The sequence below is a fragment of the Phasianus colchicus genome, chromosome 29 (assembly GCF_987193195.1).
Source record: "Phasianus colchicus chromosome 29, bPhaCol1.hap1.1, whole genome shotgun sequence".
Lineage (NCBI taxonomy): Eukaryota > Metazoa > Chordata > Aves > Galliformes > Phasianidae > Phasianus > Phasianus colchicus.
Genome location: NC_143464.1, coordinates 4,554,405 through 4,575,748, shown reverse-complemented (window position 1 = coordinate 4,575,748; position 21,344 = coordinate 4,554,405). Strand labels below are relative to the sequence as shown.

At 64.4% G+C, this 21,344-nt stretch overlaps 2 protein-coding genes across 6 annotated transcripts in view; one reads left to right on the top strand and one right to left on the bottom strand.

Annotated features, from left to right (window-relative positions):
- Window positions 1-46: 46 nt before the first annotated feature.
- Window positions 47-20,465, bottom strand: IKBKG (inhibitor of nuclear factor kappa B kinase regulatory subunit gamma). 4 transcript variants are annotated; one of them, XM_090126816.1, is made up of 12 exons: window positions 20,110-20,465; window positions 17,915-18,084; window positions 15,750-15,904; window positions 15,594-15,638; window positions 13,507-13,609; window positions 12,028-12,137; window positions 10,753-10,893; window positions 10,578-10,674; window positions 7,254-7,403; window positions 2,283-2,416; window positions 751-806; window positions 47-660 (listed from the first exon to the last, which is right to left on the bottom strand). In XM_090126816.1, the coding sequence occupies exons 1-12, from the start codon at window positions 20,339-20,341 to the stop codon at window positions 545-547; spliced, it is 1,509 nt and encodes a 502-aa protein (XP_089982942.1). In that variant the 5' UTR covers window positions 20,342-20,465; the 3' UTR covers window positions 47-544. The 4 variants fall into 4 exon arrangements, with proteins under 4 accessions (XP_089982942.1, XP_089982943.1, XP_089982945.1 ...); XM_090126817.1 differs by having other exon boundaries at window positions 12,028-12,134; XM_090126819.1 differs by lacking the exons at window positions 17,915-18,084; window positions 20,110-20,465 and adding an exon at window positions 17,372-17,467.
- A 103-nt stretch (window positions 20,466-20,568) lies between these two features.
- The window catches only part of G6PD (glucose-6-phosphate dehydrogenase), a 33,102-nt gene continuing 32,326 nt past the window's right edge, over window positions 20,569-21,344 (top strand). For both annotated transcript variants that reach the window (XM_090126813.1, XM_090126812.1), the window contains exon 1: window positions 20,569-20,744. In XM_090126813.1, the coding sequence (XP_089982939.1) occupies window positions 20,690-20,744 (55 nt within the window). In that variant the 5' untranslated portion in view covers window positions 20,569-20,689. The remainder of the gene's footprint in view (window positions 20,745-21,344) is intronic.

Here is a 21,344-nt window from a genome sequence, read left to right as displayed (position 1 = left end):
TCCAGAGGGGGATCCCCAATGTTTGGCTGATCTCCTCGTTTCTGTGGGGGGGGGGTCCCCAATTTCTGGGGGAATTTTCCAAATATTGGGACCCCCCCAGGTTTTGGAAGGGGTCCCCAATTCTGCGGGGGGGGTCCCCAATTTCTGGGGGGATCCTTTAGTTTCTGGGGGGGGATCCCCAATGTTTGGCTGACCTCCTTGTTTCTGTGGGGGGTCCCCAATTTCTGGGGGGATCCTTTGGTTTCTGGGGGGGGTCCCCAAAGTTTGGTTGATCTCCTCGTTTCTGTGGGGGGGGTCCCCAATTTCTGGGGGGATTTTCCAAATATTGGGACCCCCCCACATACTTTGGGACCCCCCCAGATTTTGGAAGGGGGTCCCCAATTCTAGGGGGGGTCCCCAATTTCTGGGGCGATCCTTTGGTTTCTGTAGGGGTGTCCCCAATGTTTGGCTGATCTCCCAGTTCCTGTGGGGGGGTCCCCAGTTTCTGGGGGGTGGATTTTCCAGCTCTTGGGACCCCCCCCTCATATTTTGGGGACCCCCCCCCTCACTTGATGCACTCCATGACGTGGATCTGCAGCGTGTCCATGTCGGGCGCCTTGTACTGGCATTTGGGGCAGCAGAAATCCGGCAGCTCCTGGGGAGGGGGGGGCACCCCAAAACCTATTGGGGGGGGAGGGGGGTAAGATAAGGACATGATGACGTCATCGCCTCCTTTTTGGGGCAAATCGGGGCCATTTTGGGGCTACTCACTGCCCGCTGGGGGGCGCAGCTCTGAGTGGCGGTTCCGCATCTCCTCCATGCGTGCCCTGGGGGGGGGGGATTTGGGGGGGGGCAGTTAGAGAGGGGGGTTGGGGTGGGAGATTTGGGGAGGGGATTTTGGGGGGGTTAGAGAAGGGGCTTTGGGGGGGGGGGGCTTGGGGAGGGTGGGTTTTGGGGGCAGTTAGAGGGGGTTTGGGGGGTTAGAGAAGGGGGTTTGGGGGGGGGGGAGGATATTTTGGGGGGGGTTCTAGAAGGGGGTTTGGGGGGGGGAGGGTATTTTGGGTCAAGTGGAGTTGCAGGGAGGGGCCTGATGGGGGGGGGTCCCAGGGTGGGGGTCTGAGGGTGTTGGGGGTCGGGGGGGTCAAGAGGAGCTGGGGGGAAGGGAGCTGAGGGTCCCAGGCTGTTGGGGGCAGGAGGGGGAGCTGAGGGGGGGTCCAAGGGTGGGGGGCTGTGGGTGTTGGGGGGGGGGGGGGGGGGTTAAGGGGAGTTGTGGGGGTGAGGAGCTGAGGGGGGGGGTCCCAGGGTGGGGGTCTGGGGGGGATGGGGGTTAAGGGAAGTTGGAGGAGGGGGGAGCTGAGAGAGGGGTCACAGGGTGTTGGGGGCAGGGAGGGGAGCTGAGGGGGGGTCCCAGGGTGGGGGTTTGGGGGTGTTGGGGGTGGATGGGGGTTAAGGAGAGCTGAGAGGGGGCTCACAGGGTGTTGGGGGCAGGGGGGGGAGCTGAGGGGGGGTCCCAGTATGGGGGTCTGGGGGTGTTGGGGGGATGGGGGTTAGAAGGAGTTGGGGGGGGTACGGGAGCTGGGGGGGGGGGGGTCGCAGGGTGGGGGTCTGGGGGTGTTGGGGACCCGGGGGGGGGTGTCAAGATGAGCTGGGGGGGGAGCTGAGGGGGGGGTCCCAGGGTGGGGGTCTGGCGGTGCTGGGGAGGGGATGGGGGAGCTGATGGGGGGGTGTCAGGGTGGGGGTCTGGGGGTTAAGGGGAGTCGGGGGGGGGAGCTGAGAGAGGGGCCCCAGGGTGGGGGTCTGGGGGTGTTGGGGGGGTGGGGGATAAGGGAAGTTGGGGGGGGGGGGGAGAGGGAAGAGCTGAGGGGGAGTCCCAGTATGGGGGTCTGGGGGTGCTGGCGGGGATGGGGGTTAAGGGGAGGAGCTGAGAGGGGGGTCCCAGGGTGGGGGTCCGGGGGTGTTGGGGTGGGGGTTAAGGGGAGTCGGGGGGGGAAGCTGGGGGGGGGTCCCAGGGCGGGGGTCCGGGGGTGTTGGGCGTTAGGGGGAGTTGGGGGGGGAGGAGCTGAGAGGGGGGTCCCAGGGTGGGGGTCTGGGGGGGGATGGGGTTAAGGGGAGTCAGGGGGGGAGCTGAAGGGGGGTCCCAGGGCGGGGGTCTGGGGGGGGATGGGGGTTAAGGGGAGTTGGGGGGGGAGCTGAGGGGGGGTCCCAGGGTGGGGGTCTGGGGGGGGATGGGGGTTAAGGGGAGTTGGGGGGGGAGCTGATGGGGGTCCCAGGGCGGGGGTCCGGGGGTGCTGGGGGCTCCCGACCTGGCGGCCCCCTCGGCCTCGAGGCGCAGCTGCCGCTGCAGCTGTGTGAGCGCCGCCTGCAGCGCCTCCCGCTGGGCGTGCAGCTGCTCCCGGGCCGCGCGCTCCGCCGCGAAGTCTGCCGCAAAGATGTCCGCCTGGGGGGGCACAGAGAGGGGGGGGGGATGGGGGCAGACAGACGGGGTGGGGGGGGAATGGGAGCGATGGGGGGCAGTGGGGGCAGATAGAGGAAGTGTGGGGGGCAGCGGGGGCAGATAGAGGGGGTGGGGGGGGGAATGGGAGCGATGGGGGGCAGTGGGGGCAGATAGAGGAGAGTTATGGGGGTAATGGGGGGGAGATAGAGGGGGTGGGGGGGGGATGGGGTGAGTGGGGGGCAGTGGGGGCAGATAAAGGGGGTGTGGGGGGGATAAGGGAGGGCGGTAGGGGGGTATGGGAGCAATGGGGGGGCATTGGGGGCAGATAAAGGGGATGTGGGGGGGTAAGGGGGCATCAGAGGCAGATAGAGGGGATGGGGGGGGGTATGGGGCAGGTTGGGGGGGATAAAGGGGCAGATGGAGCAGTAGGGGGTATGGGAGCAATGGGGGGCATTAAGGGCAGATAAAGGGGATGTGGGGGTATGGGGGGGCATTAGGGGCGGAGAGAGGGGGTGGGAGGGGTGGGGGGGAGTGGGGACAGAGGAAGGGGATGTGGGTGTATGGGAGGGGATCAGGGGAAGATGGAGTGGGGGGGTATGGGAGAAACGGGGGCCATTGGGGGCACATAGAGAAGGCACAGGAGTTATGGGGGGCAGATAGAGGGGGTGGGGGGCATTGAGGGCAAACAAGGGGCATGGGGGGCAGATAGAAGGGATGTGGGGATATAGGGGGGCATTGGGGGCAGAGAGAGGAGATGGGGGGCAGGTGGTGGTTGGGGGGGGGGCAATAGGAGTTATGGGGCAGAATGGGAAAATGGGGTGCAAGAGGGACAGAGGGTGGGGGGGGGCAACAAGGAATTATGAATGGGGAATCGGGTCAGCGGGGGACATGGGGGGCATTGAGGGGACCTGCCCCCAAAGTGTCCCCACATCCCCAAGGTGCCCCCAGTGCATCCCAACGTCCCCACAGCGTCCCCACACCCCCACCCCATTCCCATGGTGCCCCAAAGTGTCCCCAAGACGTCCCCAAAGCACCCCAAAGTGTCCCCAATGCATCCTAATGCCCCTATAACACCCCCACCCCATCCCTGTGGTGCCCCAAAGTGTCCCCAAGACGTCCCCAAAGCAACCCAAAGTGTCCCCAATGCATCCCAATGCCCCCATAACACCCCCACCCCATCCCTGTAGTGCCCCAAAGTGTCCCCAAGCACCCCAAAGCGTCCCCAATGCATCCCAATGCCCCTATAACACCCCACCCCATCCCTGTGGTGCCCCAAAGTGTCCCGAAGATGTCCCCAAAGCACCCCCATGTCCCCATGACACCCCCACATCCCCACCCCATCCCCATGGTGCCCCAAAGTGTCCCCAAATGTCCCCAAAGCACCCCAAAGTGTCCCCAATGCACCCCAATGCCCCCATAACACCCCCACCCCATCCCCGTGGTGCCCCAAAGTGTCCCCACGATGTCCCCCAAGCACCCCAAAGTGTCCCCAATGCCCCCTATAACACCCCCACCCCATCCCTGTGGTGCCCCAAAGTGTCCCCAAGATGCCCCCAAAGCACCCCAAAGTGTCCCCAATGCATCCCAGTGCCCCTATAACATCCCCACCCCATCCCTGTAGTGCCCTAAAGTGTCCCCAAGATGTCCCCAAAGCACCCCAAAGTGTCCCCAATGCATCCCAATGCCCCCATCACAACCCCCCCCCATCCCCGTGGTGCCCCAAAGTGTCCCCAAGATGTCCCCAAGCACCCCAAAGCGCCCCCATACCATCCCCACGTCCCCATCACACCCCCACCCCATGCCCATGGTGCCCCGAAGTGTCCCCAAGATGTCCCCAAGCACCCCAAAGTGTGCCCATAGCATCCCAATACCCCCATAACACCCCCACCCCATCCCTGTGGTGCCCCAAAGTGTCCTCAAGATGTCCCCAAAGCACCCCAAAGTGTCCCCATAGCATCCCAATGCCCCTATAACACTCCCACCCCATCCCTGTGGTGCCCCGAAGTGTCCCCAAGACGTCCCCAAAGCAACCCAAAGTGTCCCCAATGCATCCCAATGCCCCCATCACACCCCCACCCCATCCCTGTAGTGCCCCAAAGTGTCCCCAAGCACCCCAAAGCATCCCCATAGCATCCCAATGCCCCTATAACACCCCACCCCATCCCTGTGGTGCCCCAAAGTGTCCCCAAGATGTCCCCAAAGCACCCCCATGTCCCCATGACACCCCCACATCCCCACCCCATCCCCATGGTGCCCCAAAGTGTCCCCAAATGTCCCCAAAGCACCCCAAAGTGTCCCCAATGCACCCCAATGCCCCCATAACACCCCCACCCCATCCCTGTAGTGCCCCAAAGTGTCCCCAAGCACCCCAAAGCGTCCCCATAGCATCCCAATGCCCCCATCACACCCCCACCCCATCCCTGTGGTGCCCCAAAGTGTCCCCAAGATGTCCCCAAAGCACCCCCATGTCCCCATGACACCCCCACATCCCCACCCCATCCCCGTGGTGCCCCAGTGTCCCCAAGATGTCCCCAAGCACCCCAAAGTGTCCCCATAACATCCCAATGCCCCCATAACACCCCCACCCCACCCCTGTGGTGCCCCAAAGTGTCCCCAAGATGCCCCCAAAGCACCCCAAAGCGTCCCCATAGCATCCCAATGCCCCTATAACACCCCCACCCCATCCCTGTGGTGCCCCAAAGTGTCCCCAAGATGTCACCAAAGCGTCCCCAATGCATCCCAATGCCCCCATAACACCCCCACATCCGCATGGTGCCCTCAAAGTGTCCCCAAGATGTCCCCAAAGCGTCCCCATAACATCCCAATGCCCCCATAACACCCCAACCCCATCCCTGTGGTGCCCCAAAGTGTCCCCAAGATGTCCCCAAAGCACCCCAAAGTGTCCCCAATGCACCCCAATGCCCCCATCACACCCCCACCCCATCCCTGTGGTGCCCCAAAGTGTCCCCAAGATGTCCCCAAAGCACCCCCATGTCCCCATGACACCCCCACATCCCCACCCCATCCCCGTGGTGCCCCAAAGTGTCCCCAAGATGTCCCCAAAGCACCCTGAAGCATCCCCATAACATCCCAATGCCCCCATCACACCCCCACCCCATCCCTGTGGTGCCCCAAAGTGTCCCCAAGATGTCCCCAAGCACCGCAAAGCACCCCCATACCATCCCCACGTCCCCATCACACCCCCACCCCATCCCCGTGGTACCCCGAAGTGTCCCCAAGATGTCCCCAAAGCACCCCAAAGTGTCCCCAATGCCCCCTATAACACCCCCACCCCATCCCTGTGGTGCCCCAAAGTGTCCCCAAGATGTCCCCAAAGCACCCCAAAGTGTCCCCATAGCATCCCAATGCCCCCATCACACCCCCACCCCATCCCTGTGGTGCCCCAAAGTGTCCCCAAGATGTCCCCAAAGCACCCCAAAGCGCTCCCATACCATCCCCACGTCCCCATCACACCCCCACCCCATGCCCATGGTGCCCCAAAGTGTCCCCAAGATGTCCCCAAGCATCCCAAAGGGTCCCTATAGCACCCTTACATCCCCACCACATGCCCATGGTGCCCCGAAGTGTCCCCAAGATGTCCCCAAGCACCCCAAAGTGTGCCCATAGCATCCCAATACCCCCATAACACCCCCACCCCATCCCTGTGGTGCCCCAAAGTGTCCCCAAGATGTCCCCAAGCACCCCAAAGTGTGCCCATAGCATCCCAATACCCCTGTAACACCCCCACCCCATCCCCGTGGTGCCCCAAAGTGTCCCCAAGATGTCCCCAAGCACCCCAAAGTGTCCCCAATGCCCCCTATAACACCCCCACCCCATCCCCGTGGTGCCCCAAAGTGTCCCCAAGATGTCCCCAAGCACCCCAAAGCGCCCCCATACCATCCCCACGTCCCCATCACACCCCCACCCCATGCCCATGGTGCCCCGAAGTGTCCCCAAGATGTCCCCAAGCACCCCAAAGTGTGCCCATAGCATCCCAATACCCCCATAACACCCCCACCCCATCCCTGTGGTGCCCCAAAGTGTCCTCAAGATGTCCCCAAAGCACCCCAAAGTGTCCCCATAGCATCCCAATGCCCCTATAACACTCCCACACCATCCCTGTGGTGCCCCGAAGTGTCCCCAAGACGTCCCCAAAGCAACCCAAAGTGTCCCCAATGCATCCCAATGCCCCCATCACACCCCCACCCCATCCCTGTAGTGCCCCAAAGTGTCCCCAAGCACCCCAAAGCGTCCCCATAGCACCCCAATGCCCCTATAACACCCCCACCCCATCCCTGTGGTGCCCCAAAGAGTCCCGAAGATGTCACCAAAGCACCCCCATGTCCCCATGACACCCCCACATCCCCACCCCATCCCCATGGTGCCCCAAAGTGTCCCCAAGATGTCACCAAAGCACCCCCATGTCCCCATGACACCCCCACACCCCCACCCCATCCCCGTGGTGCCCCAAAGTGTCCCCAAGATGTCCCCAAGCACCCCAAAGCGCCCCCATACCATCCCCACGTCCCCATCACAGCCCCACCCCATCCCCGTGGTGCCCCGAAGTGTCCCCACGATGTCCCCAAAGCACCCCCATGTCCCCATGACACCCCCACACCCCCACCCCATCCCCGTGGTGCCCCGAAGTGTCCCCACGATGTCCCCAAAGCACCCCCATGTCCCCATGACACCCCCACACCCCCACCCCATCCCCGTGGTGCCCCGAAGTGTCCCCACGATGTCCCCAAAGCACCCCCATGTCCCCATGACACCCCCACACCCCCACCCCATCCCCGTGGTGCCCCGAAGTGTCCCCACGATGTCCCCCAGGCGTCCCCACCTGCGCCTTGAGCACCGGCACGGTTTCGAGGGCGGCTCGCTGCTGCTCAGCCTCGGCCTTCAGTTTGTCGATCAGCTCCTGCTTGGCCGCCAGCGCCTCCTCCGCCTGCTGCAGCTGCGCCGTCACCTCCGCCAGCTGCCGCGCCGCGCCCTGCGGGATGGCATCGATGGCATTGGTGGCACCTGGTGACATCCGGTGTCACCTCCGCCAGCTGCCGCGCCGCGCCCTGCGGGATGGCATCGATGGCATTGGTGGCACCTGGTGACATCCGGTGTCACCTCCGCCAGCTGCCGCGCCGCGCCCTGCGGGATGGCATCGATGGCATTGGTGGCACCTGGTGACATCCGGTGTCACCTCCGCCAGCTGCCGCGCCGCGCCCTGCGGGATGGCATCGATGGCATTGGTGGCACCTGGTGACATCCGGTGTCACCTCCGCCAGCTGCCGCGCCGCGCCCTGCGGATGGCATCGATGGCATTGGTGGCACCTGGTGACATCCGGTGTCACCTCCGCCAGCTGCCGCGCCGCGCCCCGCGGATGGCATCGATGGCATTGGTGGCACCTGGTGACATCCGGTGTCACCTCCGCCAGCTGCCGCGCCGCGCCCTGCGGATGGCATCGATGGCATTGGTGGCACCTGGTGACATCCGGTGTCACCTCCGCCAGCTGTCGCGCTGCGCCCTGCGGGATGGCATCGATGGCATTGGTGGCACCTGGTGGCACCCGGTGTCACCTCTGCCAGCTGTGCCCTGCGGGATCAATGGCATTGGTGGCACCTGGTGGCACCTCTGCCAGCTGCCACACTGTGCCCTGCAGATGGCATCGATGGCATCAGTGGCACCTGGTGTCGCAGAACATCACCCAACATCACCTGGTGTCACCCAGCATCTCCTGGTGCTACCCAATGTCACCCAAGGTCACCTGATGTCACCTGGCATCGCTCAGTATCACCTGGTGTCATCCAGTGTCACCCAACGTCACACCAATGGGGGCAGAGGGAGCAAAGGGACTCAAAATAAGGCCAAAGGGACACAAAAAGGAATTGAGGACACCGCAGGGACCCAAAATGGGACCAAAGGGACCTGAAATGGGGCTGGGGACCCCCAGAGGGACTCAAAATGGGGCTGGGACCCCCAGAGGGACCTGAAAGTGGCACCAATGGGACCAGAAATGGGGTTGGGGACCCCCAGAGGGACCTGAAATGGCACCAAAGGGACCTGAAAGGGGGCTGGGGACCCCCAGAGGGACTCAAAATGGGGCTGGGACCCCCAGAGGGACCTGAAATGGCACCAAAGGGACCTGAAAGGGGGCTGGGGACCCCCAGAGGGAACTGGAATGGCACCAAAGGGACCTGAAAAGCGGTTGGAGACCCTTGAAGGGATTCAGAATGGCACCAAAAGAACACAAAATGGGGCTGGGGACCCCCAGAGGGACCTGAAATGTCATCAGAGGGACCTGAAATGGGGCTGGGGACCCCCAGAGGGACCCGAAATGGCACCACAGGGACCCGAAATGTCATCAGAGAACCCCCAGAGGGACCTGAAATGTCATCAGAATCACCTGAAATGGGGTTGGGGACCCCCAGAGAGACCTGAAATGTCATCAGAGAGCCCCAGAATGGGGCTGGGGACCCCCAGAGGGACCTGAAATGGCACCACAGGGACCCAAAATGGGACTGAGGACCCCCAGAAGGACCCGAAATGCCATCAGAGGACCCCAGAACGGGGCTGGGGACCCCGCAGGACCCGAAATGTCATCAGAGGACCCCAGAACGGGGCTGGGGACCCCTAGAAGGACCCAAAATGTCATCGGAGGGCCCCAGAATGGGGCTGGGGTCCCCCAGAGGGACCCGAAATGTCATCGGATGGACCTGAAATGGGGTTGGGGACCCCCAGAGGGACCCAAAATGTCATCAGAGGACCCCAGAACGGGGCTGGGGACCCCTAGAAGGACCCAAAATGTCATCGGATGGACCTGAAATGGGGTTGGGGACCCCCAGAGGGACCCGAAATGTCATCAGTCACCTGAAATAGAGCTGGGGACCCCAGAGGGACCCAAAATGTCATCAGAGGGCCCCAGAATGGGGCTGGGGTCCCCCAGAGGGACCCGAAATGTCATCAGAGTCACCTGAAATAGAGCTGGGGACCCCCAGAGGGACCTGAAATGGCACCACAGGGACCCAAAATGGGACTGAGGACCCTCAGAGGGACCCAAAATGTCATCAGAGGACCCCAAAACGGGGCTGGGGACCCCTAGAAGGACCCAAAATGTCATCAGAGGGACCTGAAATGGGGCTGGGGACCCCCAGAGGGACCCAAAATGTCATCGGATGGACCTGAAATGGGGTTGGGGACCCCCAGAGGGACCCGAAATGTCATCAGTCACCTGAAATAGAGCTGGGGACCCCCAGAGGGACCCAAAATGTCATCAGAGTCACCTGAAATAGAGCTGGGGACCCCCAGAGGGACCCAAAATGGGACTGAGGACCCTCAGAGGGATCCAAAATGTCATCAGAGGACCCCAAAACGGGGCTGGGGACCCCTAGAAGGACCCAAAATGTCATTGGATGGACCTGAAACGGGGCTGGGGACCCCGCAGGACCCGAAATGTCATCAGAGGGACCTGAAATGGGGCTGGGGACCCCGCAGGACCCGAAATGTCATCAGAGGACCCCAGAACGGGGCTGGGGACCCCTAGAAGGACCCAAAATGTCATCAGAGGGACCTGAAATGGGGCTGGGGACCCTCAGAGGGACCTGAAATGGCACCACAGGGAACCAAAATGGGACTGAGGACCCCCAGAAGGACCCGAAATGTCATCAGAGGACCCCAAAACGGGGCTGGGGACCCCGCAGGACCCGAAATGTCATCAGAGGACCCCAGAACGGGGCTGGGGACCCCTAGAAGGACCCAAAATGTCATCAGAGGGACCTGAAATGGGGCTGGGGACCCTCAGAGGGACCTGAAATGGCACCACAGGGAACCAAAATGGGACTGAGGACCCCCAGAAGGACCCGAAATGTCATCAGAGGACCCCAAAACGGGGCTGGGGACCCCGCAGGACCCGAAATGTCATCAGAGGACCCCAAAACGGGGCTGGGGACCCCTAGAAGGACCCAAAATGTCATCAGATGGACCTGACATGGGGTTGGGGAACCCCAGAGGGACCCAAAATGTCATCAGAGGACCCCAAAATGGGGCTGGGGACCCCTAGAAGGACCTGAAATGTCATCAGATGGACCTGAAATGGGGCTGGGGACCCCTAGAAGGACCCGAAATGTCATCAGAGGAGCCCAGAACGGGGCTGGGGACGCCGCAGGACCCGACCTGGCTGCGCTTGTCCCCCTCCACGCTGGCCTTGATGTGGGCGTCGTACTCCTGGAACAGGTGGTGATACGCGACCTGCAGCTGCACCAGCTTGCGCCTGGCGGGACGGTGAGACCCATCAGCCCCGGGGGGGGGGGTCCCCGAAACAACCCCCCCAGCCCGGCCCCCCACTCACTTCTCCTCGGTGGCCCCCTGCCGCTCGACGCGCAGCGCGGCCTCCAGGTTGGCCACCTGCAGGCGCAGCTGGTCCAGCTGCACGCTGTGCGCCGCCGCCGCCTCCTCCAGCGCCCGGCAGCGCTCCGACGCTGCCTGCGCCCTGCGGGGGGCAGAAAACGTCACTCGTGGGGGGCAGGCAAGGGCACCCAGGGGGGGCAGACAAGGGCACCCCATAGCATCCGATGGGGGTCAGACAAGGGCACCCCATGGCACCCGATGGGGGTCAGACAAGGGCACCCAGAGGGGTCAGACAAGGGCACCCCATGGCTCCTTATGGCATCCGATGGGGGTCAGATAGGGGCACCCAATGGGGTCAGACAAGGGCACCCCATGGCTCCTTATGGCATCCGATGGGGGTCAGATAGGGGCACCCAATGGGGTCAGACAAGGGCACCCCATGGGGGGCAGACAAGGGCACCCAGAGGGGTCAGACAAGGGCACCCCATGGCACCCGATGGGGGTCAGATAGGGGCACCCAGTGGGGTCAGACAAGGGCACCCCATGGCACCCAATGGGGGTCTGATAGGGGCACCCAATGGGGGCAGACAAGGGCACCTCATGGCATCCGATGGGGGTCAGACAAGGGCACCCAATGGGGGCAGACAAGGGCACCCCGTGAGGGCAGACAAGGGCACCCCGTGGCACCCGATAGGGGGAGGCAATGGCACCCCATGGCACCCAATGGGGGTCAGATAGGGGCACCCAATGGGGGCAGACAAGGGCACCCCATGGGGGTCAGACAAGGGCACCCCGTGGCACCCGATGGGGGGAGGCAATGGCACCCCATGGCACCCAATGGGGGTCTGATAGGGGCACCCAATGGGGGGCAGACGAGGGCACCCCATGGCACCCAATGGGGTCAGACAAGGGCACCCCATGGCACCCGACGGGGGGCAGACAAGGGCACCTAATGGGGGGCAATAGAGGGCAAACAACGGCACCCCATGGGGGGGAGACAACGGCACCCCATGGGATCAGACAAGGGCACCCCATGGCATCCCATGTGGGGAGACAATGGCACCCCATGGCACCCAATGGGGGTCTGATAGGGGCACCCAATGGGGGCAGACAAGGGCACCTCATGGCATCCGATGGGGGTCAGATAGGGGCACCCAATGGGGTCAGACAATGGCATCCCGTGGCACCCAATGGGGGGCAGACAAGGGCACCCCATGGCACCCGATGGGGGGCAGACAAGGTGCCCCCACCCCCCAGCCCCCCCCGCTTCCCCCACCTCATTTCCAGCTCCCCCCTCTCCCTGCGGCTGCTCTCCAGCCGGCTCTGACTCTCCTGCAGCTCTCCCAGCAGCGACGTCACCTGCGCCTTCACCTGCGCCTTGTCCTGCTGGGGGGGGACGGCAGGGACCCCCGTCAGCCCCCTCCCCTCACCCTCACCCCCCCCAACCCCTCACACCTCCTCCCTTCACCCCCCCAATCCACTCCCCTCACCCCCCACCAGCCCCCCCTCCATTCATCCTGACCCCCTCCCCCCTCCCCCCATCACCCCCTTCCCTCACCTCCTCCCCTCATGCCCCCCATTTCCCTCCCCTCACCCCCCATCACCCCCCCCACAACCTCCTGTCGCCTCACCCCCTTCTCTCACCCACCATCACCCCCTCCCTGTCACCCCCTCTCCTCATTCCCCCCATCCCCCCATCATCCCCTGCCCCCATTCCCCCATCCCCTCGCCTCATCCTGACCCCCTCGCATCCCCCCACCCCCCTCCCTTCCTTCCGCCACTCCTCCATCCCCCCATCACCCCCCCCACCACCCCCTCTACCCCCCTTCATCCCCTCCTCTCCCACCCCCCCTCCACAACCCCCATCTCCCCTCACGCCTCCCGGTTCCCCTCCCCACACCCCCAATCCCCCCCTCCTCTCACCCGTCACCCCCACCCTCTCCCCCCCTCCCTTCATCCTGACCCCCTCGCATCACCCCCGATCCCCCTCCTCCCTCCTTCCCCCTTTCCCCACCCCCCCCAACCTCTCCCACCCCCCTCCCATCCTCTCCCACCCCCCCCTCACCTCCCATCACCCCTCCCTCCATGCTCCCCAAATCACCCCCTCCCCTCACCCCCTCCCCTCACCTCCCATCACCCCTCCCTTCATGCTCCCCAAATCACCCCCTCCCCTTACCCCCTCCTGTCCCCTCCCATCACCCCCCATCACCCCCCTGCCACCACCCCCATCACCCCCTTCCCCTCACCCCCATCACCCCCTCCCCTCACCCCCTCCTCTCACCCCCCACCCCCCATCAACCCCTCCCCTCACCCCCCCATCACCCCCCTCCCTCGCCCCCCATCACCCCTCCCTTCATGCTCCCAAATCACCCCCTCCCCTTATCCCCTCCTGTCCCCTCCCCTCACCCCCTCCCCTCACCCCCCACCCCCCATCACCCCCCCCTCACTCCCCATCACCCCCTCCCTTCATGCTCCCCGAATCGCCCCCTCCCTCTCACCCCCTCCTCTCACCCCTGTCACCCCCACCCCCTACCCCCTCCCTTCATCCTGACCCCCTCGCATCACCCCCGATCCCCCTCCTCCCTCCTTCCCCCTTTCCCCACCCCCCTCCCATCCTCTCCCACCTCCCCTCACCCCCCATCACCCCTCCCTTCATGCTCCCAAATCACCCCCTCCCCTTACCCCCTCCTGTCCCCTCCCCTCACCCCCTGCTCCCATCACCCCCCCCCATCCCACCCCCCCCCCAGCCCCCCACCTCCAGCTGCCGCCTGAGTGCCTGCAGCTGCAGCTCCGCCTCCCGCGCCGCCTCCTGCGCCCGCAGCTCCGCGGCTGCCTGCGCCTGCCGTGCTGCCACCAGCCTGGGGGGCAACCACCGACCCACCGTGGCCCCGGGGACCCAGCGTGGCCCCAAACAAGGATCCCGCCATGACCCACGGACCCCACCGCATCCCCCAGGACCCCACCATGGCACCAAGGACCCCATTACATCCCCAAAGACCCCACCATGACCCAAGGACCCCATTACATCCCCCAGGACCCCACCATGGCTCCAAGGACCCCATTACATCCCCAAAGACCCCACCACGGCCCCAAGGACCCCATTACATCCCCCAGGACCCCACCATGACCCACGGACCCCATTGCATCCCCCAGGACCCCACCATGACCCACAGACCCCATTGCATCCCCAAAGATCCCACCATGGCCCCAAGGACCCCATTGCAGCCCCAAACAAGGACCCCACCATGGCACCAAGGACCCCATTACATCCCCCAGGACCCCACCATGACCCACGGACCCCACCGCATCCCCCAGGACCCCACCATGGCACCAAGGACCCCACCGCATCCCCCAGGACCCCACCATGACCCACGGACCCCACCGCATCCCCCAGGACCCCACCATGGCACCAAGGACCCCATTACATCCCCAAAGACCCCACCATGACCCAAGGACCCCATTACATCCCCCAGGACCCCACCATGGCTCCAAGGACCCCATTACATCCCCAAAGACCCCACCACGGCCCCAAGGACCCCATTACATCCCCCAGGACCCCACCATGACCCACGGACCCCATTACATCCCCCAGGACCCCACCATGACCCACGGACCCCACCGCATCCCCCAGGACCCCACCATGGCACCAAGGACCCCATTACATCCCCAAAGACCCCACCATGACCCAAGGACCCCACCGCATCCCCCAGGACCCCACCATGACCCACGGACCCCATTGCATCCCCCAGGACCCCACCATGACCCACGGACCCCATTGCATCCCCCAGGACCCCACCATGACCCAAGGACCCCATTACATCCCCAAAGATCCCACCACGGCTCCAAGGACCCCATTGCATCCCCCAGTACCCCACCATGGCCCCACGGACCCCATTACATCCCCCAGGACCCCACCATGACCCACGGACCCCATTGCATCCCCCAGGACCCCACCATGGCCCCAAGGACCCCATTGCAGCCCCAAACAAGGACCCCACCATGGCACCAAGGACCCCATTACATCCCCCAGGACCCCACCATGGCCCCAAGGACCCCATTGCATCCCCCAGGACCCCACCATGGCCCCAAGGACCCCATTGCATCCCCCAGGACCCCACCATGACCCAAGGACCCCATTGCATCCCCCAGGACCCCACCATGACCCAAGGACCCCACTGCATCCCCAAAGATCCCACCACGGCTCCAAGGACCCCATTGCATCCCCCAGGACCTCACCATGACCCACGGACCCCATTGCATCCCCCAGGACCCCACCATGGCCCCAAGGACCCCATTGCAGCCCCAAACAAGGACCCCACCATGGCACCAAGGACCCCATTACATCCCCCAGGACCCCACCATGGCCCCAGGGACCCCATTGCATCCCCCAGGACCTCACCATGGCCCCACGGACCCCATTGCATCCCCCAGGACCCCACCATGACCCACGGACCCCATTGCATCCCCAAAGACCCCACCACGGCCCCAAGGACCCCATTACATCCCCAAAGACCCCACCATGGCCCCAAGGACCCCATTACATCCCCAAAGACCCCACCACGGCCCCAAGGACCCCATTACATCCCCAAAGACCCCACCACGGCCCCAAGGACCCCACTGCATCCCCCAGGACCCCAACCCCCCCCCATGGCGCCCCACATCCCCTCCTCAACCCCCCCACATCCTCCAACCCCCCCCCAAATTCTAGCCCCCCCACGTCCCCAAATCCCCCCCCCCGTCCCCAACCCCCCTCCAAGGTCCCAGAGCCCCTCCCCAACCCCCCCCCCGTCCCAACCACCCCCCCCATCCCCCCCCCCCCCCCCATCTCCCCCCACAACTCACTCAGCCTCCGTGGCCGCCAGGCGGCGCTGCAGCTCCGCGGTGCTCCTGGGGGGGGGGAGGGGGGGGCGGCACATTGGGGTCATTTGAGGTCATTTGGGGACATTTGGGGACATTTGGGGTGTCCCCCTCAACGACCCCCCCCCCCCCCCAACTCACCTGAGCTCCTGTGGTGCCCCGGGGGGGTCCTGGGGGGCGCTGAACCCCCCGGCCTCACTGCGGGGGGGGGAGGGGGGAGCGGCCCCCAGCGATGGCACTTCCGGGGTCACCTCCGGGGTCACTTCCGGGGTCACCTCTGGTGCAGCCGTGGGGCTCTGGCGGGAAAACGGGGGGGTTCATAGGGGCACTGCAGACATATGGGACCCCATAGGGGCACTGCAGACATATGGGACCCCATAGGGACCCCTATAGAGACGGAGACCCCATAGGGGCACTGCAGGCATATGGGGACCCCATAGGGACCCCTATAGAGATGGAGACCCCATAGGGGCACTGCAGACATATGGGGACCCCATAGGGACCCCTATAGAGACAGAGACCCCGTAGGGGCACTGCAGACATATGGGACCCCATAGGGGCACTGCACACATATGGGACCCCATAGGGACCCCTATAGAGACGGAGACCCCATAGGGGCACTGCAGGCATATGGGGACCCCATAGGGACCCCTATAGAGATGGAGACCCCATAGGGGCACTGCAGACATATGGGGACCCCATAGGGACCCCTATAGAGACAGAGACCCCGTAGGGGCACTGCAGACACATGGGGATCCTATGGGGACCATATAGACATATGGGGACCCCATAGGGGCACTGCAGACATATGGGACCCCATAGGAACCCCTATAGAGACAGAGATCCCATTGGGGCACTGCAGGCATATGGGGACCCCATAGGAACCCCTATAGAGACGGAGACCCCATAGGGGCACTGCAGACATATGGGGACCCCATAGGAACCCCTATAGAGACGGAGACCCCATAGGGGCACTGCAGACATATGGGGACCCCATAGGGGCACTGCACACATATGGGGACCCCACAGAGGCCCTATAGAGACGAACACCCCATAAGGGTGCTGCAGACATATGGGGACCCCATAGGGGCACTGCAAACATATACAGATCCCACAGAGATTCTACAGACAATAGAGACCCCATAAGACCACTACAGACATATGGAAACCCCATAGAAATCCCTATAGAAACAGAAACCCTATAGGAACTCCACAGACATAAGGAAACCCTATATGGCCGTACATCCCCACAGGCCTATATGGCCGTGCTATAGGGCCATACCCCTCATCCCCTATATGGCCGTGCTATAGGGCCATACCCCACCCCCTACATGGCCGTGCTATAGGGCCATACCCCATCCCCTATAAGCCTACCTTCCCCTCAGCCCACACCACGTCCTTCTCCCCGTGCAGCGCCTCCACCAGCACCCCACCATGGCTGTATGGCTGTGCTATATGGCTGTCCTATAGGGTCATCCCCCACCCCCCATATGGCCGTGCTATAAGGCCGCCCCCAGCCCCCTATATGGCCATGCTATAGGGCCGCCCCCCACCCTTTAGGGCCATACCTTCCCCACAGCCCTGGCTGCATCCCGCTCCCAGCTCAGCGCCTCCACCAGCGCCCCACCATGGCTGTATGGCCGTGCCATAGGGCCATACCCAATTCCCTATATGGCCGTGCCATAGGGCCATACCCAATCCCCTATATGACCGTGCCATAGGGCCATACCCAATCCCCTATATGGCCGCCCTATAGGCCCTACCTTCCCCACGGCCCTGGCCGCGTCCCACTGCCTGCGCAGCGCCTCCACCAGCGCCCCACCATGGCTGTATGGCCGTGCCATAGGGCCATACCCAAATCCCTATATGGCCGTGCCTTAGGGCCATACCCAAATCCCTATATGGCCGTGCCTTAGGGCCGCCCCCCACCCCCCATATGGCCGTGTCATAGGGCCACCCCCCACCCCTATATGGCCACCCTACCTTCCCCACGGCCCTGGCCACGTCCCGCTCCCAGCTCAGCGCCTCCACCAGCGCCCCACCATGGCTGTATGGCCGTGCTATATGGCCGTGCTATAGGGCCGCCCCCCGCCCCCTATATGGCCACCCCCCACCCCGTATATGGCCGTGCTATAGGCCCTACCTTCCCCACGGCCCTGGCCGCGTCCCGCTCCCTGCGCAGCACCTCCACCGGCGCCCCACCATGGCTGTATGGCTGTGCTATAGCACTGTCCTATAGGGTCGTCTCCCACCCCCCATATGGCCGTGCTATAGGGCCGCCCCCCACCCCTATATGGCCACCCTACCTTCCCCTGGGCCCTGGCCGCGTCCCGCTCCCTGCGCAGCGCCTCCACCAGCGCCCTGGCCTGTCCGGCCCGGCCCCGCAGCAGCTCCCGCTCCGCCCGGCGCTGCGACTGCAGGCGCTGCAGCTCCTCACAGCGCTGCCGCAGGGCTGCACTGCCGCGCCGCAGGGCGCCTGTGGGACGTACAGACAACATAAGGACGTGTACAGACGTACAGACACACAAAGGGACACAGGGCTGCACTGCCGCGCCGCAGGGCGCCTGTGGGACGTACAGACAACATAAGGACGTGTACAGACGTACAGACACACATAGGGACACAGGGCTGCACTGCCGCGCCGCAGGGCGCCTATAGGACATACAGACAACATAAGGACGTGTACAGACGTACAGACACACATAGGGACACAGGGCTGCACTGCCGCGCCGCAGGGCTCCTATAGGACATACAGACAACATAAGGACGTGTACAGACGTACAGACACACATAGGGACACAGGGCTGCACTGCCGCGCCGCAGGGCTCCTATAGGACATACAGACAACATAAGGACGTGTACAGACGTACAGACACACAGAGGGACACAGGGCTGCACTGCCGCGCCGCAGGGCGCCTGTGGGACATACAGACAACATAAGGACCTGTACAGACGTACAGACACACATAGGGACACGGGGCTGCACTGCCGCGCCGCAGGGCTCCTATAGGACACACAGGGAAACGCCATAAGGACATATACAGATGTATAGACACACATAGGGACACACAGGGCTGCGCTGCCGCGCCGCAGGGCGCCTGTGGGACATACAGACAACATAAGGACGTGTACAGACGTACAGACACACAGAGGGACACGCAGGGCTGCGCTGCCGCGCCGCAGGGCGCCTGTGGGACATACAGACAACATAAGGACGTGTACAGACGTACAGACACACATAGGGACACAGGGCTGCACTGCTGCGCCGCAGGGTGCCTGTGGGACGTACAGACAACATAAGGACGTGTACAGACGTACAGACACACATAGGGACACGCAGGGCTGCGCTGCTGCACCACAGGGCGCCTGTGGGACATACAGACAACATAAGGACATGTACAGACGTACAGACACACAGAGGAACACAGGGCTGCACTGCCGCGCCGCAGGGCGCCTATAGGACATGCAGACAACATAAGGATGTGTACAGACGTACAGACACACATAGGGACACACAGGGCTGCGCTGCTGCGCTCCCATGGGGACACATAAAGACATTTAGAGACCTCACAAGAACGTATAGGGATGTATAAGAACATAAAGAGACCACAGGGACACACAGGGCTGCAACTGCCGCTCCACAGGGCTCCTATAGGGACGTATAGAGACACCATAAAGATGTACACAGATGTATAGAGACAAATAGGGACACACGAGGCTGCGTGCCACGACGCAGCGCTTCTATAGAGACCATAGGGGAGCATATAGGGGCACAGAGGGGCACGCAGGGCTGCACTGCCACACCGCAGAGCTCCTATAGGGATATACATAGACACAGACCCCATACAGACCCCCAGCCCCCTCCACAGCCCCCCAGTCCCCCCCAGTCCCCCTCTATTCCCTGGCAGTGACACCTCAGTGCCCCCCAGCTCCCTCCAACCCCCCCCCAGACCCCCCCAGTCCCTCTCTACTCCCTATCAATGACCTCAGTGCCCCCCATCCCTCTCCAACCCCCCCATATCCCCCCAGTACACCCCCAATTCCGTCCATATCCCCCCAAGCCCCCCCCATATTTCCCCAGTACCCCCCCAACCCTCTCCCTATCCCCCCCAGTCCCCTCCAAACCCCCCCCAGCCCCCTCCTATTCCCTATCAATGATGTCTCCCCAGCCCCTCCACCCCCCCCAGCCCCTCCCAATTCCCTCTCAGTGACATCTCAGTGCCCCCCACCCCCCCTACAACCCCCCCAGTCCCCTCCAAACCCCCCCAGTCCCTCCCAACTCGCTGTCAGTGACACCTCACTGCCCCACAACCCCCCCCAACCCATTCCAAACCCCCCCAGCCCCTCTCAACTCCCTGTCAGTGACATCTCTGCGCCCCCCAGCCCCTCCACCCCCCCCACAACCCCCCCAGCCCCCCCCAAGCCCCCCCAGTCCCCCTCAATTCCCTGCCAGCGACACCTCAGCGCCCCCCAGCCCCCTCCCAGCGCCGCCCCCCCTCACCCTTCAGCTCTCGGTTCTCGGCCAACAGCCGCTGCACGACCTCCGGGCTCACGGCCTCCACCGGGCCTCGCCCCCCCGCTCCGAGAGCCGCCACGGCCGCTTCGTCTCCTCCTCCTCCCCCCGCCGCTCCTCCTCCTCCTCCGCCGCCGCCCCCACCCGCCCCCACCTCGGCCGCCGCCCCGCTCCCGGGCTGCACCATCTCCGCGGATCTCCGCCAACGGCCGCCGCTCATCCGGGAGCGGACGGCGGGGCCGAGGCCTTCCCGCAGGCCGCGGGTCCGGGCCCGGGACGGAGCCCGAGAGCGCGCGGAGAACGGCGGCAAGCCCTGCGCCGCCCTCGGCGCTTCTGACAGAGCGGAAGCGGAAGCGCGAAGCCGCGCTTCCGGCCTCACGCTTCCGGTTTGAGGCTAAAGCCCCACCCTCTCGCATCCCATTGGGGGAGAGCGGCGCAGCCCCGCCCCTCCGCGGATGTAATTGGAGGGAGGGAGCGGGGAAGCGCGGGCGCGATTGGAGGGAGCGAGAAGGAAGCGCGGTGCGATTGGTGGGAGGGAAAGAAAGGGGGCGTGGCTGGCGGAAGGTAGATGGGGACCCGCGCGAGCGTGAGAGCAGAGCGGGCGGCGGCGGCGGAGCGACGAGGTGGGGGAGGGGAGGGTTGAATGGGGGGGGTTGAATGGGGGGGGGGGTGATTAACGGGCTAATGGGGGGTTAATTGGGGGGATGGCCCCGGTGGGGGTGGGGTAATTAGGGGCATGGGGGGGGGGATACATGAGCCGGGGGGGTAATTAAGGGGGGGGGGGATTGGGGGTTAATTGAGGGTCGGGGGGCACTGGGGGGGGGGGGGTGGAAGAGGAACTGGGGGGAAGGGATGGAGGGGTAATTAAAGGGAAGGGGGTAATTGGGGGGGGGGGGGGGTTGTGTGCTATCATTGTGTTGCCCCCCATCACCGCCCTCCTCGCCCCCCCGTGCCCCCCCCACCCCCCTTGTTGCCCCCCCTTGTTGCCCCCCCTTGTTGCCCCCCACCCCCCTTTTGTTGCCCCCCCATTTTACCCCCTCCTCCCCCCCACCCCCTCACGTCCCCATTGCCCCCCCATCACCCCCCCATTTCTTCCCTTTGCACCCCCCTAACGCTCCCCCCCGCTAATTGCCCCCATCTAATTAATTGCCCCCCGCTAATTAATTGCCCCCCCACCTCCCCATTCCCACCCCCTCCCCCCCCATTACCCCCCCCCTTCCCCC